At 47.0% G+C, this 27,966-nt stretch overlaps 1 protein-coding gene across 2 annotated transcripts in view; it reads right to left on the bottom strand.

Annotated features, from left to right (window-relative positions):
- LOC138450152 (myelin-associated glycoprotein-like) overlaps positions 1–8,951 on the bottom strand; it is a 912,268-nt gene extending 903,317 nt beyond the window's left edge. For both annotated transcript variants that reach the window (XM_069604820.1, XM_069604821.1), the window contains exon 1: positions 8,836–8,951. In XM_069604820.1, coding sequence (XP_069460921.1) covers positions 8,836–8,872 — 37 coding nt within the window. In that variant the 5' untranslated portion in view covers positions 8,873–8,951. The remainder of the gene's footprint in view (positions 1–8,835) is intronic.
- Positions 8,952–27,966: the final 19,015 nt, after the last annotated feature.

Raw genomic sequence — 27,966 nt, 5'->3', positions numbered from 1 at the left:
ACTGACAAATGGGGATGTGCATAATGAGAATGGCACTCCGTCTCAGAAACTGAAGTCTCACATTGATTGAAAGCGAAGATCCTTCTTCACAAGTCTGTTTGTGTGCTAGTATGACATTCTCCCCGCATTGAAGTGGAAGAAGTCCTGAACTTGAAACAGCAGTATATGTTTGGTGCTGATTGAGAGTTTTGTATACAAGTAGACTGGACAGTAACGAATAAAACTGTATAAACATACTAGTCCAGTTATACCAGTTTTCAATAATTTACTGTTTAAGATTTTGTACTGTGAAGTCACACTTTGAGATACACATAAGGTATTGACGAAGTAGACAGATAGGGTAAGATTTCTCTCTATCCCAAACCTAGCTAGGCGGCTCATCACCGTCGGCTAGGATGAGACGCTCACACCTAAGGACAGTTAGAGTCTTTGTCAGTGAAAGATAGCTAGGTAACAGGTGACAGGAAATCGCTCAATATCCTCTCTTTTTCCATCCAACCAGTGTCACCATCTTTAGATCTTCATATCTCATTCATATGCCAGGCTTATCCACTGGTTTATCCCTGGTGGCTGAGAGGCTAAACAATTTGTCAAGCTCAGTATCAGTGGACTGTCCATTTTGCCCTTCCGTGTTGCTGGTGATTCAGCCGGCACCTTATTCCAGGCCTCTGGCTCTGGCATGTGAATACTTTCAGAGAAAATAGATACCCAGCCGTGGCCCCTGCGCCTGTTTCAGTAGCCACGCTCAAGCAGGAAAATATGTTCTCCAAGGCTGTCGCTTTCGTGAGTTGTTGAGTCACCTGACAGGGCCGGGTGCTTCGCTTCACTGCAGGGAGATGGACATTACCTGCAGAAGGCGCACCCTTATCCCAGTGCATCAGCACAGAGTTGAGAGAGCCAAGCGCTCCATACCATCATCCTCTCCACCTACCCCTCTTGTTCTGTAGATGCTTAAACCGACTGCTGCGGATCTGTGGCAACACCATGAAAAATAGCAGACATAAAACGTTGTAAATCTCACTAAACAGTGAAAGGCCATCAGGAACTATGGCAAAGCAGAGGATGGCAGCTCTACTCCTGCACTTGCACAATCAGGCAGTGCTTTTCAATTCCAGTTTTGATTACCAGATTTCGTGGCTGTTGAAGACATTGTTATGAGCTAGCAGGGAGCTCTTGAAGTGTCCTCTATCCCTCTCTTGCAGCTAAGGCTTTCACCAATTGTCTCTTGTTGGACGTGGCTTGTGAGAACTCCTCCCTAAATAGTGAAAGGACAGGCTGGGTCAGGTCATTTTAAAATGTCAGCTGCTTAGGGTTGTTCAGCAAAAGTGTGCAATGGGGACCCATTACCGTTAGTAGACCTGAAGCGGCAGGTACAACCATCATGGGGGGTCCAATAACTCCTCCGTCTAATACAACAGCAATCCTTATACGCACACCTCCAATATCTGAGTGTCATCTACAGCAAAGCACAGCTCTACAAGGATACTAAAGTGTGCCAAAACCACTGTAAACCGGTTGGAGTACTCTAAAATAAATAAAGTATTAATAACCTCGATCCACCCATCCCTTTAGCAGTGATGTAATCTTCACAGGACGATTCACGGATTGGGGGCATCTACATTCCTTATTCTGGGTTCAAATGGAACACCATGGGAAATGGACTAAAATCATCACTTGCATGTGCTGGAAAAAAATAGGCACTGCTTGACATGTTTTTGGGAACAGAACACATTTCAGATAAACAATTGTAATGGGAGGAGGTTGTGTCCCCCAGGCGGCTCATTGTAGATTGCAAAAAAGGGACAAAATGAGGCATTTTTAAACACTCACTGGGGATTAAAACATGATGAAATATATAGTTCTTTTATTTATTTATTGTGCATTTGTAAGGTGCTTATACATCAAGAAATTGTGTTTCAAAGAACCCACAGGACAAAGGGGAGGGAACAGGGAAAACAGAAGGGAATAAAATAACAATGATGAACACAGACAGATGCTGTCCTACTAGGCCTTGTGAGCATTTGGTGCGTACAATTGCAGATAGAGAAGGGTCATGGGAAGGGGGTAAGTGCTAGTGCTTCCACAGAGGTGGAACTGCCAGAGAGCCGGTGCAAGCAACAGGTTAGTGCCAGGCAGTGATCACTAAGAGAAGAGTGGTCACCTGCCAATACAATAAGTGGCAGCCTGTGGGACAGCACATGCCAGTGGGTGCCAATGTAAGTGCTGGGGTAGGATGGAGGCTGAGGGTGATTGGATGGCATGCCAGGACCCAGGAGGACACATAAAGGTCCAGGCCACCATTCTCAGTGACTGTGGGGTTTAGCATTGGAGGGAGAGGGGGAAGGAGGAGGTGAAGAGGAAGATCTTGAGGAGCTTTCAGAATTTAAGGAGATACGGCTCAAGACGAAGAGGAAGGGGGAGGAGGGAGCCACTGAGGAAAGAATGGCCAGCAGCTTGCTGCTTAGAGAAGCGCTTGACACGCAGAGAGTTGGAGCCAGAGGAACGTAAAGATCTGGAGGTAGACTATCTGGTGAGAGCAAGACTATCTGGTGAGAGCAAGTTGTAGATAGCATGGTCCTCTGCCCCAGACAGCTTTATGGATGATGCAGAAGGATTTGAATTTGATCATTGCAGCAACCGGGAGCCAGTGGAGAGATTTTAGGGCTGGAGAGATATGGTCCCTGGGCTTGAGGCCAAGGATACGTCTCGCAGCCCTATTCTGGATAAGGAAGAGGGTAGATTAACAAAGAGGCTATTGCAATAATAAAGCCTAGAGTGTACCAGAGCTCTACAGACATTGAGCTTCTGCGGAAAAGTGAGGAAGGGAAGGATACCTGTGAGGAGGTTGAGTTGAAAATTGGTCTTCTTGGCAAGGTCCAGGATGTGAAGGAGGAAAGAGAGACAGGAGTCAAAGATGATGCCATGGTTTCTGGCTTCAAATGAAGGAGAAGGGGCAGAGCTCATAGAGGGTGGCCAGAGTGAAGGGAGGAAAAAAGGACCAGGAGTCCCAATAGGAAGGATCTCAGTCTTGCTGGCACTGAGGCAGAGATCATTAGAGGCACACCAAGACTGGATAGCACATAGGCAGTCAGGAATGGTAGAGGAAGTAGCGAGAGGGTCAGAGTGAAGTTTGAAGAAGAGTTGGGTGTCGTCTGCATAACACTGGAAGTGAGGGAAGAAAGTGGAAATGAGGTGAGCAAGCTGAGCGAGATAGACGTTTAAGTGCCAGGGTGAAAGGTTGGAGTCCTGGGGAACGCCACAGGTGGAGATAGAAGTGGGAGAGGAGAAAGAGCCCAGGATAACCTGAGAGGGACAGTCAGTGAGGAAGGAGGTCAGCCATAGATACCAAGGGTATCATGGAGCCGCTTTATGAGGATGGAGTGGTTGACAGTTTCAAATGCAGAGGAGAGATCAAGAAGAATGAGTAGATCGGGTGGGTTAGAGTCAAGAGATGCAAGCAGTTCTTCATGGGTGTTCGGGAGAGCAGTTTCCGTGCCTCTGGATGCTCGGAATCCAGATTGATGGTCATGTAGGCATCCAACAAGCTCAGAATGCTGTGTCAGTTCGGGAAAACCAACTTCTACAGAAGCTTCCCAAAGAAGGGAGTGATAGCCATGGGGAGGTAGTTAGCTGGACACAAGGGGTGGGTGGAAGGCTTTTTCAGGAGGGGGCACACAAGGGAGTGCTTGAGTGAAGAGGGGAAGGACCTGGCAGCAAGAGAGTGATTGCAGAAATCAGCAAGAGTAGGGGCAAGGGAACCGATGTTGTCCTTAATAGTTCTGGAAGAACAAGGGGAGACCTGTTTGGAAGAGACCTTCATAGAGCAGAAAACCCGAGTAAGCTCATCCGATGTGATAGGAGAGAACGATGAGAGGATTGCTGAGGTGGATCACAGGCCAGGGGTGACAGGGGGATGGGAGGAGGGGAGGGGGAAAAGAAGGAAGAACTAGTACTCAGGTTGTCCTGAGTGTTTGCAGTGAAGTGGGTGGCCAGTGCAGCAGAGGGCCTGGGAGGGAAGAGGTGAGGTGGAGACTGGAAAAGGATTGGCTAGTTCTTTGCAGATTTTAAAGAGTTCAGCTGTGTTGTTGGATGCTCCAGAGCCTGATTGTAGGACCTCTTCTTGAAACGAATGGAGAGACAATATTGTCTTTGAAGAAGGAGACAAGCCAGTATGTCAGAAGATGAGCTTGAGGTCTGCCACTTCCGTTCTGCAGCTCTGCACTTCCGTTTCAAGCCTGCTGGATCAGAGTCTTACCAAGTGTTATGTTTGGAGGCATGTTTCAGGTGGATCCTCATGACTGGGGCAAGAATGTCAAGAGTGTTAGTGATGGTGAGCTGGAGGTTGCTGAGAGCAGAGTCAGAGGAAGAGTCTGCAGTGTGTAAGGAAGGCATGGTATCAAACAGTGAAAACAGACACAAGTGGTCACAGTTTAAGGGTGTTTATTGAAATTCAAATGGATTGGTGGAATGCCTGTCTTCCCTTCCCCACGTTTTCAGCCTCTTTTCCAATAACAGTCTCTTACTGCAGAGGGTCTATCGTAAGAAACAAATCTCAAAGTTCCATTCCTATCAGGATTTTCACTTTCAATATTTATCATGGGTCTTCCTCCTTCAGGCTGAGACCCACTTTTTATCACGTTGTTCACACTTGGTCTCCATTGTTCGAGCTCGTACCATGGATCTCCCTCATTCTGGCTCAGATCCTCTTGATATGCATCTCTCTCGTTCAGACTCAGATCCTCTTGATATGGATCTCCCCCTTTAGGCTCATATCATTTTGATATGGATCTCCCTCGTTCAGGCTCAGATCCTCTTGATATCAAAATCGAAGACTTTCAAATGTGCAATTGGTTTTGCTTAAACCGTCACAGGACCACTCTGATTCACTTCACACAATTATTCTCATCAATCTTCTACTTTTGTTTCTCTTGTTGGGATACCTTACAGAGGCCTTTGATTGAGCACACACACGGTGCCAGACCACTCTGTCAAAGGTATCGTATCTTTCCTTCTCAAGTTCAAACATTCATCAGCAATTTAGCTTCACTCACATCTTTCATCACACGTGTTTAACAATGTTCGTTCCAGCGCTCATTATGCAATGGTGCAGTTTGCAACCTTGACTTCAACACAGACCAGTCTTGAATTGGCCTCCCCAACTCACCGGCTGTGTTGATCTTTCTGGCGCTTCTTTGTTCTTGGAGCCAAGAACGATACCACAGCGGCTGCTGGGGCTGCAGCTCTTCCTCACCATGGTCAGTTAGGCGGGAGGGCCTTCAGTATCTCTGACACACAATGCAGGAATGTTCAATCTGGTTTCCTGCCTTTGAAGGTTTCTTGAAAGTAACAACGTCTTGCCGGAAAGGTCATGGGTAATTTCCTTCTTATGAACACTTCTTGGTTTGCCGTCTTTCTCCTCTTGTTCAGCTGCCAAATTGAAACTGCTGTTCCTTTGTGTGCTTTGCATCCCTCAGAGTGTTCTCTCATGCTCCGCCTTTCATCTGTGTGGGAAAGTTTAATGGTCAGGTGTGAGTGATTGTCAATAATTGCCTGACCTCGTCTGACCATAGCAGCAGGACATGCCATATACACTGCTCGGGTGCGAGTATGTTTTCTTCCAGGGCGGGCTGTCCATGTGAAAGTGTTGGAGAAGGGAAAGGGGTGGTTCCCACATGTCATACCTGGTAGGATGGGGTAAAGGTGTTACAGAGAAGAGAGGGATACTGCGTCTCGCCATCTGGTGTCCCACTCCCTGAAGACCCCTCGCCCAGGTGATCGTCCCGCACTGGTGAAGGCCGTACCCCGGCCACCTGAGAGAGAGATCTGCTGTAACTAGTGGGTGGGACAACTTCAGGTTTCTCACAGCAATTGACACTCGTTTCATCGGGCGAATGTCCGTGAAAAAGGTTGCCAGGGCTGGGGGCGGTGCAGTCAGCGGAACGAGAGGACCTAGGTGAGAGGTGATGAGGGAGTGGTCTGACCAGGAGAGCGCGGTGGCAAAAGGGGTGGAGAGCAAAAGATCAGTGTGGATAAAGGCATCGAGAGTGTGTCCAGCTGAATGGGTAGGACCAGAGAGTAGAATGGAGAGGGAGAGCAAGGTGCAGAGGTCACGGAAGAGACCAAGCTCTGTTACTGCCAATGTAAAAGCACTTCAGTTATTGGATCTACTAAAGCAGGGGTCTGTGCAGTTAGTTCAATTAGTAGTTGACCCCATTTCATCGCCGCCCTTCCTCATCTTCCAGATTCCTGTTTTTCCTTAAGATCTCCCCTTCAGCTAATCCCCACCATTGTATATCCTTTATCCATTGCTGTAGAAGCGGGCTAGTTGGTGCTTTGTGTGTGATTTAAAAGAACGTCTTGTCCAAAACAATGGTCTCTTAAACAAGCCATCGCTTGTAAATCACTCCCACTTTAAATGCTTTGCCTGACGAAAGAAACTGGTAAGCATTACTTATGAGGCTCCCAGCGTCTCGAGGGCAGCTGGGAGGGGGGTATTTGTCTTGTGAGCGTCACACCAGGAGGTTGAGGGGTGAGACATTGGGCCTCATTACGACCCAGAGTTGTGTTTTTTTCCAGCGCCTGGCTTTGGGGAATTACCGGGGCATTACAGCCCCAGCGGTCCCGGAAGCCAGGCCCCAGAAAAAGTCACTCCCCATTCCCATTCGAGTCCCATAGGACTCAATTGGAATGGGGAAGACGGTAGCACCGGTACCACTCATAATGGTGCCGGTGCTACCGTCAAAGTCTGCGAGCGGATGCCTTTCCGCCCGCCAGGTCTGACCTGCCGGGCGGGATGGCATCCGGCCCGCAGACTTGTACTCTGCCGGTCCGGTAATAACGGTGCCGGTAGAACTACCGGCACCATTGTTACGGGACCGGCAGGGTCGTAATGAGGGCCATTGCCTCACTAAGACAAACAAAAAGAGCGAGCCTCATACATTGAGGCAGCACAGTCTCTTTTGAAAAAAATATTCCTTTATAATTATTAATTTATAACGTACTTAATATCAGGAGTGGTTTCTAAGCGCAGGATCGGGGTTCGAACCTGTGTTGTGTGCATTGTCTTGCTTCCCATACAAGCATGTTGCGCCTGAGGTATCCTTCCACCTAAATGGTGGAAGAAGGCGGCTTGTGCCTGCGGGGCCACTATGACCACGGGCCCTGGTCAGCCACACAGACTGCCCATGCCTCGGGCCGGCGCCGATTTCGTGACCTGATGAAAAAGACAAGATTCTGTTTCTGAAGAAGGATCATTTGCACTAGATGAAATATATACTACAGATTGGTGCACCACCCGTGGGGGGACATTATTCAAAGAGGAACATTAAAAAAAGAGATTTAGGGGAGCTGAACATTTTTCATTTTTGCATGACTGCTAAAATACTTGAAAAGTAAAAATAAGGACATTACATGTGCCGTCAATAGAATCACAACTGTCCATCCTAATTACTACGACTCGTCGGCATTCAACGATTGAGGAACAGCTGGCTTTTGTAGTTCTAGGTCAGGAGCGGATTGTTTGTTAGCCAGGAATGCATACATGATAATTGAATACAAACTTGGGAACCATGACATTGGCTGATGACAGATTACTTCAGTTATATAGTCACCACTAAGTGACTGTGTAAGTGGCTATTGATCGCCTGCATTCTTAACTTTTTTGACTCAGTAGCAGGATACTGATTGAAGTAGTAGTTTTTTTTTTCTTAAAATTCCCTGATTGGTATTTGAATAGTGATATCACTGTTATTTGAGTATTTGTTATCAGTCAAATGTTTAATGATGTAGGTGTGGTGTTGATAAATGCTTTTTGATTTTGGTGTGATGAAGGTTGGCACACATTTAGAAATACCCAAAATAGTTATTACGTAATTAACAACTGAGGAATGTCGCAGAGCCTTGTTCCCGCTTGTTTAACAACATTGGGGAAATTAGGTGTTAGTTGCCACTAGTGCAGTACTATTGATTGTAGCGGATATGGGCGACAAGGGTGTTTGTACCCTCAACTTTCGTGGCACACCATTTTTTCCCCCTCATTTGGCAGCGGCCACTTTTCTTTAGATGTCACGTACTTCACTCCTAACCAACCCCCCCACCACCCCTCCCCGCCACCCTCCCCGACATTTTCAACAAAGTTACTCCGGTAGGGGGCATCAGCTCCAGGCCTCATGAGTTTCGCAGGATGTCCCTCATTAATAGTCATGAGATGGATGGGCACGCATTTCGAATAATTGTATGCATATTTTTATCAAGGCTTTTAATGTTTGATATCCTGAAAACCCAACAATTTTGGGGCGCGAGGAATACAGTTCGACGATATAGCCTGATTATTTTTTGTATATAATTTTTTTGTTTCTGAGGTTTTGTTGAGCATGAAACCATGCCCCCTGCTCAGAAAACATACTAGGTACTAAAATAGGTTCAACCAAAATAGGTCGGGCCAGGGAGACTAATCAGAGCGAGTCAGGCAGGGTGCACATAGAAGGCTGTAAATATGCAATCAGTATACTCAACATACCAGCTACGTTAGCCTCAGTTATGCATGGCTCTAAATGGGAAAGCCCAAGACCAATGAAACATAGATTTAATCACAATAGCATTAGCAATGTGACTCAGGGGTACTCCATCCCTCCTCTCTTAGCATGTATAGTCTTAGAAAACCCCATAAATAAACCAACACATTTCTGAAAACCAACACATTTCTGAAGGACACTCTATTCACAACGTCCCATGGTAAATCAACTGAAAAGTGTGCAGCCTCCGAGGCCGCAGCAGCCATTGCGCCGACCGGTGGGTGGCATGGCGACCACTCTGGAAGCAGAAGGGATCTCTTACCTGGCAGAAGGGGAAGGAGAAACAGCAGGCGATACATGCTGGGCTAGTGGCAGGATAGCTCCCCACAAAAGACATCCACTGCATCAGTAACATCGTTTCTTTAAGTGGAATGAAGCACTGACGGGGAAAAAAAATCCCCTTCCGTACCGCGAAAGCTGTGAACAGCAAAAGAGGAAATGGTTTTTCTTGGTAAATATGTGACTAAATGGTGCATTATTCGGCGCATTTCACATGATACATTGTTGAAAAAGAAAATAGTTATATGAGTCACTTCAGTGTGAGTTTCGGAGTACATTTCCAAATATTACACACGGCCTGCGGCAGCAGCCGTGTAGTTATGGTTAAGGTACTCAACTCATAGGAAGAGCACTTATTGGGCGACTTATAGCTTTGCTCCCCCTGGACGAATCCTCACCAAACTTTGCAAAAAAAGTATATGGCCCACTCTGAATTGTTTTGGTCAGTTTGGTGAAGTTTCATCAAGGGGGGGCAAAGTTAGAAGGGGGCGCCAGCATTTTCTTTTTTCCATAGATGCAATGGAACAAAAATGTTGCTCACGCCTACTGCCCAAACCGATGGACGGATTTTTACCAACTATGCGGCAGGAGTGGGGGCTTGATCCAACAACTGTGCTTTTTTTTGTAAATTTGGTAGAAATACATCCAGTCGTTTTTTAAGAGCAGGCAAAATGTAGGTCCCAAAAAATCAGTGATATCTGGGGCCGCCCCATGGACAGGACTCTGAGGTATCAGGTAATATTATCCCCACCAAAAATATCGGCGTATATATGGTCGTCGGAAACGCCATAGGCAATATTTTTTGGGGGGGATAATTTGTGGGAACAGGGGTTGCGGGTGTGTCCCCCGCAGGGTCCATGCCTCAATATGGCGATATTTTTGTATCACGATATTTTTGCGGGGATATTAACACATGGAACCGACTCTGATTGGTCCAGAGGGCCGTGTGATGACCGCGGATACCCAACATGCCCGTTGATTGGCTGGAGGAAAGCGTGATGTGCGTCATGTTTTTCCGAAACGCCCACCATATTGTATCCGCGGATATCCATGGATAGCGTGGTGGAGAACAGGTCTGGGAAACAATTTTTTGCGGCATTTGGTGTTGGCAAGAGGGGCTGGGAAGGATGGGGAAGAAGTGAAAGATGGTTGATATGATGTATTTGTTTAGGTGGAAGAAGACCGTGCGGACACCGCGGTAGTCTGCGGACAGGCCCTTGGGTGGGCAATTTATGTGGTGAATGCAGGCAGACTTCATTAGGGTAGGGGAGTGAAATGTAGATGATATGAGGATGTTTGCATAGGCTGTATTATGCTGTGGTGGTTGTGGCCAACCCCTAGACTCTTGGGTGCATGACCGGAGCACCCAAGAGTCTGCCTACTGGCTGCAAGTACTGTAATAGTATGTGTACAGAGGTGGACAGGGCCTTGAGCGGCTGACTTATGTGTGTGGGTTGTGGCCACTGGACAGATTCCTGGGTGCATGGTTGTATTATGCTGTGGTTGTTGTGGCCTGCCCCTAGACTCTTGGGTGCATGGCCGGAGCACCCAAGAGGCTGCCTACTGGCTGGAAGTACTGTCATAGTTTGTGTACAGAAGTGGACAGGGCCTCAGGTGGCTGGTTTATGTGTGTGGGTTGGGTTCACTGGCATGATTCATTGGTGCATGGCTGTATTATGCTGGGATGGTTGTGGCCAACACCTGCACTCTTGGGTGCATGGCGATGCACCCAAGAGTCTGGCCACTGGCTGCAAGTACTGCAATAGTATGTGTACAGAAGAAGAATTTGGCTATTGGAAAAAAACATTAAAATAATATGTGTACAGTAGTGCATAAAGCAGGCCTTTGGGCAGAGAGCTTATGTGGTGAATGCAGGAAGGCTTCATTAGGTTAGGGGAGTGGAATGTAGATGATAGGGGGATGTTTGGATAGGTTAAGTATAGGCCATACGTCCAAAAATCTAGGCACTGGCAGAATGACTGCACTATCATACGGCCATGCAACCAAGACGTTACCCACAACTATTGCAGTCGCTAGTGTTTGGTGGCCATTTGCAGAAACATGTTCAGGCTTATTTGGTGACTGCATGAGGGATTCTTACAGTAGGGGAGTGGAGTCTGCATGCTATGGGGATATTGGCATTGGGGGAAATAGGGTTGGTGGGCTACTTCAATATGTGCAGATAGTGTTCAAATTGGGAAGGTAAGGGTTAATTGTGTGTGGGTTGTGGTTAGATTCTTGGGTGCATGGCCATATTATGCTGTGGTGGTTGTGGCCAGCCCCTAGACTCTTTGGTGCATGGCCAGAGGCCGTAGGTGGATTTTAACTTTTGTAGTAATGGAAAGTAATATTGAAGTATTATGGTTGCAGTTAGATACCAGTTGGTGTATTCTAACTTGTCACCGTTTCACAGCTTTGCAGGGTATGTTTTGAAGCACCTTCATTCCTGTTGGCGGATTTAAGTTTTCCACTATTGCCAAATGACATTGCAGTATTATGGGTGCAATTAGATGCCCGTTGCTGTATTCATTGCAGTGGTATGGGCACAGTTATTTAATTTCTTTTATTTTTTACATTTATAAAGCACACAAAGCAGCCCGGGGGCATCGTGGCGCTGTTACAGCAAGCTTACTTAGTTACATGATAATAGCAGTATCACCTGTCTGTGGTTCTCAGTTACAGTGAACCAGATAAGAGACAGATGATGGTGTAATTGACATTGACATAGTGGTAGAGGTTACAAGGCAAATAGAAACCCAATGGTCTCCACTGTTCTGTAGTTACGGAGGTACACAGTGATCCCTCCAATTCCTGGAGCCGCTGTCTCCATGGGCCTTGTGAGATAGGGTGAGCTAATTGAAGAGCTTTGTTTAGAGTGCTTTACGGAAAGAAAAGTGAGAGTTCTCATTCCTGATGGTCGTAGGGAGGGCATTCCAGTGTTTGAGAGCTAGGAATAGGAAACTGGAACCTCCGGCTTTGGCCCTTTTGAAGGTAGGGATGCTAAGATGATTAGAGTGGTGAGAGCTTTTGGGTCTGGAAGATGTGGCTCAGACTATCTTTTCAGAGAGACATGAGGGGGCTGAGAGTGAGAGGCACTTATGGGTTATGGCTAGGGTCTTGAACAGGATACGTTCTTTGCCCGGGAGCCAGTGTCCATCACGCCTTGATGGGAGATGTGCTCCCTTTTGGGAATGCTCAACACTGCCCTGAGAGCATTATTTTGAATGATCTGCAGTCTGTTGAGAGTTTTTTGCCGAGGTAACAGCATAGAGGATGTTACAGTAGTCCAGGTTTGCCCCAATGGTGGCTCTGGCTATGGAAAGGAAGTTTTGCGTGGATAGGTAGGGTTTGACTGCATTAATCAGTTTTGTTGTAAAAGTAGCCGAGGATGCAATGGCGCTAACTTGGTGCATCATGGAAAGGACTGCTGATGAGACAGTTGACTGCTGATGAAATAGTGATTTGGGTGTTGTCAATGTCAAAGGTGCTCTATCGTTTGACAAGTTTATTGAGTGTTTCCTTGGAGTCTACAATGAGGATTTCGGGCTGGTCCCCGTTGAGGCACAGTCCATTAGCTGCCATCCAGTTAGTTGGCTTATTCTAACAGTTGGTAGTTGTACAGGTTAGTGAGGACAGTTTATAGACCCTCATACGTTTCTATTGTTGGGCGTTTTAGAATTGCCCTGTTTTCTTTCTGATATAACATTTTTAGAACAGTACCATGATCATTTCTCAAGGTGTAGTCTGTTTAGACGAAAAAACAATTACTTCAACATAAACGTGGTAAGAAAAACAACGTGTAAGTGAATTTGGAGTACTTGAAAGGTTATTATGAATAATATCTTAATATCATTCATGGCACATTGACATATCCATAAGACAAATATTGCATGAACCCATCCTCGATTATGAGCTAAAGTTTTGGCCTCCTAAGTTTAGGCTTTTCACAACAAGAACAACAATAAAGACATCAAGTAGAACAATGGTCAAACGATTTCACAGTGCTTATTCCGCGCTGCTTTTGTTTTGACAACTAAGCACCTGGCTTATTTTCACTTATTGTAGCAGTGTCTATATATATGTATATCATCCTGTGTATCCTGTTGCATAAATAATATCCAATCAATCATTTAGCATTTCCTTTTTTGTATTTTGCTATAATGTTCAAAATAACCAATCCTGGGTCAACGTCACTAGTGATTAGCTGCAGTTGCTGTTAGGAGCTAGAACTGGTGTAGCTTGTCATTGTCCAGTGACGTTTCGGCAAAGCAAAATGTGCTGCTGTCTTCATCTGGGACATGGATTGGGTGTCCCTGTTATGGGATAAGGATGGGGAGTATGTAACTGTGGTGTACGGCCTTAGCGCTCATCCTATTAAGGGTGTACAAACTTAAAGCTAAAGACCAGACTAACTGGCTGGTGAAGGTTACAAAGTATCAGGGCTTGTACTGTCCCTTATTGCACACTGACCTTTACAACCTTCCCTTGCTTGGAGCAGGTCAAAATCAAGGCGTGGACCGCTGTTCTGGGACAGCTTTATGGCACCATAAAATGGTGTTGAGGGTGGGCAGTATTCAGTAGAGAACGAGGCTGGGGAGACAAGAAAGGTGGGGAAGAGATGGAAGGCAACCTCAGTCAGTATTTAAATAATGTTTGTTGTGGTGTAGTACTGGTGTGGAACAGACACCTATGAGGTGGAGTCCCATGAGAGTACTTTTGTATGTCGCACATGGTCTTGTACAGCACTTTTTTGGGTGTGAGGGCTGCCTGCTATTTGTTTCTGGTCAAAGTCATTCTGTGGGAGAGATTGTTTGAGCGTGATATCATCGGCTGTTCTACGGCAGAGTGCCATGGATATTGCAATTAAGTAAGAACGGGGGAAGCTGATCAGCGAGTTTCCTGTTGTGCGGCGGTTGCTGGGGCAACTGAGTTCATATCTTAGCTTCGGGCCTGTTCCGATGATCGCAGTGTGATTCTTTACTAGCGTGCATGTGCTTTAGACATACTGCCTAAAGTCACGGTCCCCATTCTTAACTCAAAACCTAATGCACTCTTGTGGGTGTGTTTCATAAACAGAAGTGGCTGTTTGTAGCCCCACTTGTTGTGAAAGATCTGTTAATTACAATCTGTTGCACAGGGGAAAGGGCAGAGTGTTGGGCATCCATTCGGTTGCCATGGTGGCTGACAGATACAATAATTGTGCGCTTGCGTGGGGGGTTATATTTTAGGTGTTCTGTCTCCTGCTAGCCTTTGTAGCTGTGTGCGGCTGGGGAGGTGTGATCTAGGCATGCATGTGCTCCTATATTTGGCCAACCCGCTGGTTTGTGTGGAGTTGCTGGAACCATGATGGCCATAATTCTTGTATCCATGGTATAGATGTTCAGAGTGGTATGGTCACACCCAAAGATGATCTAGTGAGGCCATATTGTCAAACAGCCTATGGTGTGCTTTGCATCCTCTGTGTTTTACAGGGATGGGTTGAGTGTTTCCTTATTTACATTCCAAACTGGGCTGGTATGGCTTAGTTCAGACCATTACTGATGGTTTGAAGACGGTGCACCCACCACGCGTCCTTGTACAGCAGAGCTTTGCTTACATTGGTATTGTTGTTTACTGTGTCCACGACCCACCATAAGATATCGTCGGGCTGTGTTAAAATTCCATGAAGTGTGTTACCAAAGGTGCTGTGTGTTTTCTGCATCCGATTCTGGATCTATGTTCTCCAATTCTTTTGTTGTCCTGTCGTAGAGTTTGCCCCTGACAGCATAGCCCACACTTACATTTGATCATATAGATCACCTTGTGTGATTTGCAATTGGAGAAATGTCTAAGGGTCCATTCTTTGCCTGCTATTTTGAGCATCTATGTCTTCTTGCTGAAATGACACACTGAGCATGTGCCACATGGGTCGTTGCTTGTAATTTCAGGCAGGTTCCACAGGGAGTTTCTGGCTTACTTTTTCCCTAAGCGTGCATGGGTGAGATATTCTTTCAAATTCTTGGATCTTTTAAGGACCATCCTTGGTAGAGGTTCTCCTAGTATGCTCAATTGGATAAGTAACCAGAATGTTTTGATTATTTGTCTGATTTGTCCGGTGTCTGGGCCGAAGGTTGTTACACAGGTGAGTGTTTCGTCGTCCGTATTTCTCATATAAGGGGATAGTAGAGTTTCCCTGGGAGTACATGTGGCTCTTTTTTGGGCATTCTTCAGTAGTTTCTTTGGGAATTCTCAGGTTCTCAATTTATGTTCAGGTTCCTGGGCATGATGTTTGTATTGTGATATCTCTGTGCAGTTTCTACGCATCCTTAGATATTGTCCGTAAGGCAGATTATCTTTCAAGTTTTTGGGGTGGTGGCTCTGGTAGTGTAGGAGCATTTCCTATCTGTACTTATTCTGTATAGGGTACATGCTAGTCTTCCTTCTTTATTCATGATGGTTAGGTCCAGAAAGTTTATTGACTGTGAACTGCTACACAGCGTGAACTGAATTTCTGGTGCACGATTGTTGAGGCACATGTGAAACTCAATAGGTGTTTGGAGGTCCCCATGCCAGATAAAGACAATGTCGTTGATGTATCATTTCCACTTATCCTGTGAAGAAATTGATTTGTATTGTTGAAAATGTGTAGTTTCTCACATTCATCCATGAATATCACAGTGAGGCTGGGTGCAAAGGCAACTCCCATAGCTGTTCCACAGACTTGGAGGTAGTATGTGTCTTTGAAGAGAAAAAAAGTTTTTGGATAAGGCTACTGCCAGCAATCCTACTATAAAGTTAACCGTGTCATATGTTGTACAAGGTGGTCCCTAACGCTGCTTCCTCTGGGATGCTTGTGTATAGAACTTTGATATTCATTGTAACCAAGAGATGCGTTGCAGAGTCACATGGTGCGTTTTCAAAGAAATGTATCCTTGTCGTAGTGTCTTTGAGATACATGGGTGTTTCTTGGCTCAAAGATTTTAAGAAGTAGTCGATGACCTTGCAAATGGGTTCTAGGATCGAGCCACAGCCCGATATTATGGGTCTTCCTGGCGGGTTCACAGAGTCTTTATGTATTTTTGGCAGAGTGCAGAAAGCCAGGACTCTTTCTTGTGAGTTGTTTAGATATTCTTGTTCTTTCCTTGTTATTCCTTCAGTTTGAGACGAGTGAGGTGAGTGCAGCGCCAGCAATTAGTGGCGTTTAAGATATTTACTGCCCTCCTGAGCCTTAGTGCTTGGAAATAGTTTTTTGGGGGAATAATGTACCGAGTTGTTTGTTTCTGTTGCCGTCCCGTGTCTCCTCTCTCCTGGCCTCCCTCCTCCCTCATCAGTCCCTCCTTCCCGCCTTCCTCCCCACCTGCCCACCCCCCTGATTGGCTCACTGAGCCCGGTGTTGTGGGCTTGTGTAACGCTGCTCACCCACGCTCGCCATTTCAATCCGAGACGAGCGAGGTGAGTGCAACTCCAGCAATTAGTCGCTTTTAAGATATTTACTGCCCTCCTGGGCCTTAGTGCTTTGAAATTGTTTTTGGGGGAATACTGTACCAAGTTTGTTTCTGTTGCCGTCCCGTGTCTCCTCTCTCCTGGCCTCCCTCCTCCCTCATCAGTCCCTCCTTCCCGCCCTCCTCCCAAGCCGCCCACCCCACCTGTTTTGCCTCCCCTTCCTTATCTCTGACCTTCCCTGGGCAGCCTCTGCCCGGCAGCCCTACGGCTAAGGGCCCCAGGCAAAGTGCGGCTCACACTTGGCGGCTCCCTGTAAGTGTCTGAAAGAAAAAGTAACAGAAGCTCAATTACCCCTCTTTTAGTCCACCTTGCAAAGGGGTCAGGGACCAAGGGATTCTTTTATAGATATCTTTCTTATCTATCTAGGGGTCGCATAGAGACATATCATTGTCCAGAGAGCATTCAAAGTAAAAAACATAATATTTTAATAGATTGAATGAGAATATCCATCTCGCATGAACTTTTACCAGAAGAGTTTTTATACTGTATTCCAGACCAAGCACTAATACGAATTGCATATTTACATTCTTTTCAGCATTGGAAAACAAAGTGAATACCTCGGGTTTTTCTGAATCTATATCAACCTAAAAAACAGCATTCTGTCCTGAAGAGGGCCATAACTAGAGCAGCAGAACACCAGGGATGGTGTTGATGCAAATTGTTGCCGAAACATATGTAGACATCCTGACACAAAAATAGATGTGCCTTTTGTTGCAGCGTTAAAATTCTCATGCTGCGCATTTAATGCCTTGGTCTCCCCAAACAGAATCAGAAACTTAAACAATTGATTTGGAAAGGTGTTTCATAAAAACTGTCACTTTACTAACCCTAGACACCACGAATAGAATATGTGTGTGTTTGTGCTGGACTTTTTAATTTCCTGTGTTCTAATTTGTTTGTAAAGTCTGGAGGTGCCTTGTGGAAACCACCGACCATTTATAGAAGTGTGTAATTCAATCTATTAAAATATTATGTTTTTTACTTTGAATGCTCTCTGGACAATGATATGTCTCTATGCGACCCCTAGATAGATAAGAAAGATATCTATCAAAAAATCCCTTGTTCCCTGACCCCTTTGCAAGGTGGACTAAAAGAGGGGTAATTGAGCTTCTGTTACTTTTTCTTTCAGTATCCAGTCCCGTTTTTAGCTCAATCCCCCTTAACAAAAAAATAGGGACTCACCCTTTTCGTATACACATCCCTGTAAGTGTCTGCAGGTGTCCGCAGGGGACGCCAGTTGCCAGTTAATCTCTACTGGTTGGTCCCGCTAGTCTCCCCACTCCCCCCTCTTCAGACTCTTATCACAGTTGTTCTGTCCCCTGTGCTGCTGTATGACGCACTTATCAGTAAAACTAGGCCTTTTCTCCCCTTTCAGGATTCTCATTCTTAGGTGGCTTCTCCTCATGTGATAAAGTGAGCATTTGTGAGCTTGTAACCCTGAAAATCTGTCCTATTGCACACCTTGATTACATCTCGCTATCTTGTCCGCCTACTCTCGCAAGTGCCCCCCCTCACCTTCCACCCCCTCCTCTTCCACCTACTCTATGGTGCTCTCTGTCTCTCCTATCTTCTCAAACTGCTTCTCTATCGACTATCCTGCTCTCCTCACTAAATCTGGTAGGAACAGGTTTGAAAAGGACATCCTAGTCTCCAACCCAGGCCTCCCTATCGCTGACACCTACACCAGCGCCTCCTCCAAGGAAACTCTCACCGACATCCTCTTTGTCGTGCCTTCACCTGACTTATGGACCCTTCATATGGCCTCTGTGCTCTCTCCTTTCTCCTCTTCTCCCATTAATGGTGGCACCCGTTGGGACGCACGCCTGGCCTCCTTCCATTCCTCTAAGGTCATCATTAATGTTTACTCTAATGGGACCGTCTTGGTCCAAGGCCCACAGGCCAACCTGCACCTCTTTGATAGACGCTTCCTGCACCTCATCAACTTCCTTTCTTCTCCTGCTGTCCCCCATCCCCTTTCCCTTGCCCTCTCTCTCTGCCCCCTCCCGGGCTCCTTCTACACCTCAGCATGGTGTACCTCTGATCTGTACCCCTCCCCGGAGGTCCTTCAAGGATGGCAACCTTCTCCACGTTGCCACTCTTAACTCTCGCTCTGCTGTCAAACATTCCTCCGATATCTGCCGCCTCCTTGAAGAACTTGACCTCGATGTCCTCGGTCTCACTGAGACATGGTTCACGGTCAGCTCTGTCACCAGCTTTGACACGCTACTACCTGACGGCTACAAGATCCTCTCTGCGCCCAGGCCCAACCGCTCTGGTGGGGGTGTAGCCCTTATCTTCCATGAGTGGATTCCTGCCTCTGTCACTCCTACGCAGACCTACTCCTCTTTTGAATGCCTTGTCTGCAGGCTCTCTCTCTCCCCTGGCCATTCCCTTTCTGTGACTACTATCTATCGACCACCTGGTCAGATTTCTTCCTTCCTCTCTGAGTGGGCGGACCTCTCCTCTTCACTCCTGGCCTCAACCACTCAACTGCTCCTTCTGGGAGACTTCAACATCCACCTGGATGCCTCCTGTCCCCCCTCTGGTCTCTTTCGCGACCTATGCGACTCTCACTCACCATTCTCCCCTCTGGCCCGAGTCATTCTGCAGGGCACACTCTCAATGTTCTTATCTCCTCAGACCTTCCCCTCTCTGTCCCTCTCTCCATTCCTCTCTCCTGGAGTGATCACTTTCTCCTATCCTCCCGGCACACTCTCAATGTACTTATCTCCTCAGACCTTCCCCTCTCTGTCCCTCTCTCCACTTCTCTCTCCTGGAGTGATCACTTTCTCCTATCCTCCCACCTCACCCTCCCCACTCCTCAGTGTTAGGGAGAATTCTCTGTTTAGGCTGAATTTCCCTACCTAGTGAGTCCCCCAGCAGCTTTGCTGGATTTCTGGGGTTTCTTTTTTCTCCTGCCAAGAGTGAGACTCTTTTACCCTCACTCTTGGGCATGTTTGAAGTGTGCTTTCTTGGTTAAACCTGGTGTTGAATGGGCTATGGGGTCTTTTACTCCATAGGGCCTCATGTATTTTTGTGATGTGGGTTACACAGCACCCTCTGTGCAGTAACCCTGGGGTGTCCTAGGGACTCCCCAACATAGACTCCATACCCTGGGACTGACTACTGTCTCCCAGGGCATGTAAAGTCACCAAAGACTTTACTAGTCTTAAATCCTGAACAGAACCAGTACAAACCATCATATTGTGGACGTACTGGCTGGGGCAATTCGATTGCCCCAGGGTCTGTTAGTCGAAGGGGCACGTCTCCGTCCCCCCTGATCGAGTTTTGGCTGGTGGCAGTGGAAACTACTTTTTATATTCAACCGCGAATATTTTCCTATGGGATTTCCCATTGTTTTAGGCTAACACATTTAATTATTTATTTACGGTAGCCTCAAACATACCGCCGGTTTATATATTTATTATTATAACTCCGGTTGGGATTTTTTGCCAAAACTTGATTCTAAAATGGCGTTGGCGTTCGCCTCTGTAACTCTGACCCAAAGTGGAGCCCTTTGTTCCACTTTTGGCGGGCTTCTCCACAGAAGCCCTCCAAAGTGGTGCCACTCTGTCTGGGGTACTTAGGAGGGGTGGAGGGGGATTTAGGCACCCTGGACTGAGTTACCTTGGTAACTCAAGTCGCACTCCGTCCTGATTGGCCCAAGTGGTGAGCCGGCCGGCTCACCACTTAGCAAGTTTGAGTGACAGCTAGGCGGGGTGAATGGGGGTTTGCTGCATAAAAGCAGGGCTTTGGGGACTGGAACTTCAGAAGTCGCCACAGGACCAAGAATCCGACGAGGGAAGAGCTGAGCCGACCTGCTACGACGACACCACCCGGTGGAGCCCTGCTGAACCGTCTCACCACTTTTCCCAACGACCGAGGAGAACTCTTAACGGAGTGGCTCCTTCCCTTGACTGGTGGGGACAACCAGTTTTCACCTTCTTTCCGCTTCTTCGAGGTATCTCGTGGCCGCCTTGCCTGTGCCAAGCACCCCGGCAACCGGAATACCACACTTTTACCCCCACCGCGAAAGTCGGTACAACCCTTTAACCGGAGGACTCCGCGACTGGTTTCTTCCCGGGCAGTGCAACGACCTTCTTCTTCTGCTCTTCAGCGAGAACTTCTTCTTCCCTGACCGACGTCGAGCCTTGCTGCCACTGCCTGGAACAACTGCCACCGCTGGAGGATCCTTCCCGTTTAAGGTACCGTGTTCCGCCTGGCTTCCCTTGCCACCGACTGTACGGGGTAGTTTTAGCCCCCGGCTTTCGAACCTGGGAGTGCCTGGGGCACCCTGGCTAAACTTTCTAAGCCTCTCTAAACTCTTTCTGAACTCTTTTGCAAGACTCTGAATCCCTAATAACTGTGTGATCTTGGGCACGTTTTCGCTCTGTCTGCTCTAAGAGTGGGCCCTGCCTAGTGACTTTTGCTCACCTGTGACTTTGTGCTTCTTTGAGCCTACTGAAAGTGTTCTTGACCTTAGAGTGGTGTGTTTATCCTAATTCTGCTCTTTTTCCCTCCCTTCTTTGAACCACTAGAGTGTCATCTAACGTTAAGCACTCACCTCTGAATTATGTGGTGTTAACCAAGAGTTGTCTAGTTAGGAATAAGGGTTGGGACTGCTTTCCATATAACTGTGTTTGAAGTGTTTTACTATATATTGCTAGAGTGTTTTCAACTTATGTGTTCTTAAAATAAATAACTATATACTTTTGAAACCAAGCTCTGGTCAGTGTTTGCTTGTACTATTGTGTTTGAGTACCTATTGTGTATACTTTGCATACTGCCTAACTCTTCTTGAGGGAAGTCTGACTGCTCAGCCACAGCTACCAGGTAAATCTGGGTGGTGCGGACTGCTACCAAGTGGGTTTACTGCTATACCTGTAGTCTTAAATCTTTTGCAGTGTTCCCTAAGGGAACTGCACAGGTTTCTGCCTAACACTGGTGTACAGCGGTGGGATTTGTATTGAGTATACATTTTGGTGTGCTTTAGATACCTTAGTGCAACTAACCACAAAGCTTAGCACTGTAAAAGTAATCCTCTAACATGTCAGTTATAGAAAGCTATAGTCAAGAGTCCCTTGCAGCCAAAACTGCTGATTGTTTAAGAGTGTTCTGTAAACATAAGGATCTCATGACTAAGGGCAAGAAAATGGAGCTGATTGAAAGATTGTTAGCTAACCAAAGTCTGGGTGATGGTTCAGAGGAACCTACCACCCCAGCAAATGTAGATAACAGTATTGAAATTGACATAGAACAAAATGTTGATGATTTTGAGGAAGAGTCAGAAGAGGAGGGTGAGGCTGTTGTGACTGTCCCCCCTAGGCCTCTGCCTGCTCTACCTGCTGTGCCTACTGGGCCTTTACCAGGTCCCACATTTAGTCCTCAGTACTATGAACTAGAGAAAATGAAACTAGAATTGGAGTATAAAAAACTTAATGCTCAAACTGAAAAAGAACTAAGGCTAAGGGAAATGGAGCTCAAGCATGAGCTAGAAATGAAGAAATTGTCTGTTGAGAATGCTTCTCTCTCTGGCTCCTCTAGAAGTTCCAGTCCTAAAAGACCCCGGATGCCTAAAGAATTGGTTGGTATGTATGAGCCTAAGTTGGATGTGTTGGATTGGTTGTCTCTGTTTGAATATAATCATGGGCTCCAGAACATCACAGGAAATGACTTACTCACCTGGTTGTTCTCTAGGCTTCCCCCTGTTGCAACTGATGTGGTAATGGAGATGGGGGAGGAGGATAAGAAGGACTATGAATGTGTGAAACTAGCTTTGATAGCTAGGTTTGGGAAGACCCCTTCCCAGTATCTTAAGAGGTTTAGGAGCCTCAAAAAGCATGATGGTACCCCTTGGGCTACCTGGGTGAGTGAAGGGTTGAAAAACTTAGAGGGATGGATTAAGGGTTACAAGGTGAACACTTATGAAGGTATGAAGAATTTGTTTATGTTGGAGACTATTTATGATGCCTGCTCTCCTGAGCTCAGACAACACTTGGCTGATTCCAAGGAATTAGATTCCCGGAAACTAGCTAAGGCTGCTGACTTGTGGGTTGCCAACCGGGCCACTCACAAGGACTCTGGGGTAACTCAGAAAAAGGATGGGGAGAAACAGCCTAAAAAGGACTCCAAAGAGAATTCTAATACTACAAATTCCAAAGAGGGCCCCAAACAAAACTATAAGGGTAAGCCACAAGGGAAACCAAATCAGGCTAGTGTACCTCCTGGTCCCAGACCAGAAGGAGGTCAGAACAAGCCTCCATTCCAGCGAGCCTTTGGCTCATGCTTTGTTTGTAAGGCTACTGACCATGTGAAAGGAGATCCCAGATGTAAGGGTAAACCTTCAGGGGTCCAGCTTGCCTCCTTAGCCTTCGCTCCAGAAGAGGAAGTACATATGGCAAGTGGAAACTTTCTATTGCTGGCTGATGAACCCACTGGAGTCTCAGCTAGTGTTTCTTTAGTCTCTCTGGGGTTGTGGGAACAACAGAACCTAGATGTCTATAACTCTATCCCAGATAATACTAAAGAGTATTATAAGGACAGTGTCCAGGTGAATGGTCAGGAGACTCCTGCCATTAGGGACACTGGAGCCAGCATAACTGTGGTGGATGAATCATTTTTCAAGGCAGAGGATGTTGCTAAGGCACCCAAATGCCTCACCAAGTTAGCTGGTGGGCCTGTGCAGATGTGTCCCCAGTTACCAGTTCTCATCCAATGTAATGATATGGCTATGAAAATACCTGTCAGTGTACAATGTGAAGTGCCAGGTAGGGTTCTGTTGGGTAATGACCTCAAAACTCTTGGAGTTGTGTCCCATACCCCCAGACCACCTAGCAAAAGGTTACAGGAGCTCACAAAACCTGCAAGGGAGAAAACCCTGAGAGGGTTATCTCAGGAGATGATGACAGAAATCACTCCTCTCCCACTGGAGCAACTTACTGCAGTAACAACCCGATCAGGAGCAAAGGGGCAACCCAAGACTCCTAGGAAAAAGCCAGCAGCAAGCACTCCAGTGCTTCCAACAAGGACTTCCCCTAGGTTGTCCAAAGTTACACCTGTAACTCCACCTCCAGCTGAGGCTGAGAGGGAGGTACAACCCTGTGTGGTTGAGCTAGACTCTGAAGAAGAGCTAGAAGGAGGCCCAAACCTTATTGGAGATTTGGACCCTGAGGACCATCCTGAGCTGCAGTCTTTACTGGCAGAAGGTGGACCTAGCAGGGCAGCTTTTCGTAAGGGGCAAAGAGAATGTCCAACTCTGGAAGGTCTCCGCCACCAGGCCGCTTCTCAGGCTGATGGGCAAGAGCCTGGGAAGTATAGGTTACACTGGGAAGATGGCCTCTTCTACAGTGAACCAACTGAGTCTGAACCTGGAGACTACAAGCGCCTTGTAGTCCCCCAAGAGAACAGACAACAGTTCTTACAACTAGCCCATGAGATACCTTTGGCTGGTCACTTGAGTTTCAAGAAGACCAAGGAAAGGCTCTCTCTCTACTTTTATTGGCCAAAAATGGGGGCTGAAGTAGATAGATATTGTAAGAGCTGCCATACCTGCCAGACTTCTGGTAAGGTTGGTTCCAAAAATGTGGCACCTTTAGTGCCTCTCCCAGTTGTGGGAGTCCCATTTGAGAGGGTAGGGATTGACATTGTTGGTCCCCTTGATCCCCCAACCTCCTCAGGCAACAGGTTTATACTTGTTGTAGTAGACCATGCTACTAGGTACCCTGAGGCAATTCCTATGAGGACTGTTACGGCTCCGGCTGTGGCTAAGGCCCTCCTTGGTATTTTTACCAGGGTTGGGTTTCCTAAGGAAGTAATCTCTGACAGGGGGTCAAACTTTATGTCCCACTACATGAAAGCCATGTGGAAAACCTGTGGAGCTACTTACAAGTTCTCAACAGCATACCACCCGCAAACAAACGGGTTGGTTGAAAGGTTTAACAGAACCATGAAGAGCATGATAGGTGCTTTAGAGGAACCCCTTAAAAAGAAGTGGGACCTTCTACTGCCATGCCTTCTCTTTGCTTATAGAGAAGTCCCTCAGGAGGGAGTAGGTTATTCTCCCTTTGAGCTTCTCTATGGCCATCCGGTCAGAGGTCCATTGGCCCTGATTAAGGAGGGATTGGAAGGTGCTCCTCCCCTCAAGCCAGTCAGAGTGACTGACTATGTGATAGGTCTCCGGAGGAGAATGTCACACATGATGGCGGAAGCAAGTGACAACTTGAAAGCTGGTCAAGCTCTGGTCAAACATTGGCATGACCAGAAGGCTAACATGGTTGAGTTTACTCAAGACCAGCTAGTTCTAGTTATGCTGCCAACAAGGCAGAGGGCCTTGCAAGACAAATGGATGGGGCCCTTCAAGATTGTGGGAAAACTTGGAGAGGTCAACTATCTGGTGGATCTGGGCAGACCCAGGGAAGCTCCTAGAGTCTTCCACACCAACAGACTAAAAGCATACATCTCCAGACCTGACGTAGGAGCCTTGCTTCTAGCTTCAGCTGCAGAGGAAGAAGAGAGTGAATCTCTCCCTGATCTCCTCAGAGGTGTGCCTTTAGACGAAAAAGTTGAAGGAGTCAATCTCTCTTCAGACCTGACACCTGAGCAACAGGAGGAGTGCAAATCTATGTTAAATCAGTTTGCCTCCCTGTTCTCACTGTCACCAGGCTTGACCCCTTGGGGCCAGCATGATATACTCACTGGTGACTGTCTGCCAGTCAAAAGCAGAGGGTACAGAATGTCAGAACACATCAGAACCCACATCAAAGGAGAGGTCAAGAAGATGCTTGATCTCGGGGTAATAGAGCCCTCTACTAGTCCATGGTCTAGCCCAGTTGTGTTAGTACCAAAGGCAGGATCCAAAGACTTGAGATTCTGTGTGGACTATAGAGCTCTAAATGCAGTCACCAAGACTGATGCCCACCCTTTGCCCAGGACAGATGAGTTGGTGGATAAACTTGGTGCAGCCAAGTACCTCAGCACATTTGACCTTACGTCAGGCTATTGGCAAATAGCCCTGACAGACCATGCCAAGGAGAAAACTGCATTTTCAACCCCAGTTGGATTCTACCAGTTTAAGGTCATGCCTTTTGGATTAAAAAATGCACCTGCCACATTCCAAAGGATGGTGAACCAGGTTCTGGCTGGGATGGAAGATTTCTGCATGGCATACTTGGATGACATTGCAGTTTTCAGCCACTCCTGGGAGGAACATGTGAGCCACCTAGGACATGTGTTGCAGGCTCTTGAACAGGCCCATTTGACAATCAAAGCCAGTAAGTGCCAGATTGGTCAAAGTAAAGTGGTCTACCTTGGACATGAGGTAGGAGGTGGAGAAATAAGGCCCTTGCTCAGCAAGATTGAGGCTGTGCAAAATTGGACAACACCAACTACTCAAACCCAAGTGAGAGCCTTCCTAGGCCTCACTGGGTATTACAGGAATTTCATTGAGAACTATGGGACCATAGCTTCTCCACTGAATGTAATCTCCTCTCCTAAATTCCCTAAAAAGGTAAAATGGAATGAGGAGTGCAATCAGGCCTTTGAAAAACTGAAGAGAGCTCTTTGCCAAGCTCCAGTATTAAGAGCTCCTGACTACCACCAAACTTTCATTGTACAAACTGATGCTTCCAATGTAGGTATAGGTGCAGTTCTAAGCCAACTGGATGAGAAGGGTAGGGAGCACCCCATTTGCTTCATCAGTAGAAAACTGAAGGATCCTGAGACAAGGTGGGCAACAATCGAAAGAGAATTCTTTGGTATTGTGTGGGCACTGAAGAAGTTTAGGCCATACTTGTATGGGTCTACTTTTGTTATTCAGACTGACCACCAACCCTTGAGATGGCTAATGCAAATGAAAGGGGAAAATCCAAAACTATTGAGATGGTCAATCTGCCTGCAAGGGTTTGATTTCACCATTGAGCACAGGTCAGGGTGTCACCATCAAAATGCTGATGGACTCTCTAGGATGTATATCATCGACTAGAGGTATGAGGTTCATCCAGGAGTGGATTAAATCCTCCTGTCCCTTAGTCTGGGGGGGGGCGAGTGTTAGGGAGAATTCTCTGTTTAGGCTGAATTTCCCTACCTAGTGAGTCCCCCAGCAGCTTTGCTGGATTTCTGGGGTTTCTTTTTTCTCCTGCCAAGAGTGAGACTCTTTTACCCTCACTCTTGGGCATGTTTGAAGTGTGTTTTCTTGGTTAAACCTGGTGTTGAATGGGCTATGGGGTCTTTTACTCCATATGGCCTCATGTATTTTTGTGATGTGGGTTACACAGCACCCTCTGTGCAGTAACCCAGGGGTGTCCTAGGGACTCCCCAACATAGACTCCATACCCTGGGACTGACTACTGTCTCCCAGGGCATGTAAAGTCACCAAAGACTTTACTAGTCTTAAATCCTGAACAGAACCAGTACAAACCATCATATTGTGGACGTACTGGCTGGGGCAATTCGATTGCCCCAGGGTCTGTTAGTCGAAGGGGCACGTCTCCGTCCCCCCTGATCGAGTTTTGGCTGGTGGCAGTGGAAACTACTTTTTATATTCAACCGCGAATATTTTCCTATGGGATTTCCCATTGTTTTAGGCTAACACATTTAATTATTTATTTACGGTAGCCTCAAACATACCGCCGGTTTATATATTTATTATTATAACTCCGGTTGGGATTTTTTGCCAAAACTTGATTCTAAAATTGCGTTGGCGTTCGCCTCTGTAACTCTGACCCAAAGTGGAGCCCTTTGTTCCACTTTTGGCGGGCTTCTCCACAGAAGCCCTCCAAAGTGGTGCCACTCTGTCTGGGGTACTTAGGAGGGGTGGAGGGGGATTTAGGCACCCTGGACTGAGTTACCTTGGTAACTCAAGTCGCACTCCGTCCTGATTGGCCCAAGTGGTGAGCCGGCCGGCTCACCACTTAGCATGTTTGAGTGACAGCTAGGCGGGGTGAATGGGGGTTTGCTGCATAAAAGCAGGGCTTTGGGGACTGGAACTTCAGAAGTCGCCACAGGACCAAGAATCCGACGAGGGAAGAGCTGAGCCGACCTGCTACGACGACACCACCCGGTGGAGCCCTGCTGAACCGTCTCACCACTTTTCCCAACGACCGAGGAGAACTCTTAACGGAGTGGCTCCTTCCCTTGACTGGTGGGGACAACCAGTTTTCACCTTCTTTCCGCTTCTTCGAGGTATCTCGTGGCCGCCTTGCCTGTGCCAAGCACCCCAGCAACCGGAATACCACACTTTTACCCCCACCGCGAAAGTCGGTACAACCCTTTAACCGGAGGACTCCGCGACTGGTTTCTTCCCGGGCAGTGCAACGACCTTCTTCTTCTGCTCTTCAGCGAGAACTTCTTCTTCCCTGACCGACGTCGAGCCTTGCTGCCACTGCCTGGAACAACTGCCACCGCTGGAGGATCCTTCCCGTTTAAGGTACCGTGTTCCGCCTGGCTTCCCTTGCCACCGACTGTACGGGGTAGTTTTAGCCCCCGGCTTTCGAACCTGGGAGTGCCTGGGACACCCTGGCTAAACTTTCTAAGCCTCTCTAAACTCTTTCTGAACTCTTTTGCAAGACTCTGAATCCCTAATAACTGTGTGATCTTGGGCACGTTTTCGCTCTGTCTGCTCTAAGAGTGGGCCCTG

Source organism: Ambystoma mexicanum, chromosome 1p (genome assembly GCF_040938575.1).
Source record: "Ambystoma mexicanum isolate Mex_15411 chromosome 1p, UKY_AmexF1_1, whole genome shotgun sequence".
Lineage (NCBI taxonomy): Eukaryota > Metazoa > Chordata > Amphibia > Caudata > Ambystomatidae > Ambystoma > Ambystoma mexicanum.
Note: the sequence above shows the minus strand (reverse complement) of the source record. Positions and strands in the feature narration are given on the sequence as shown.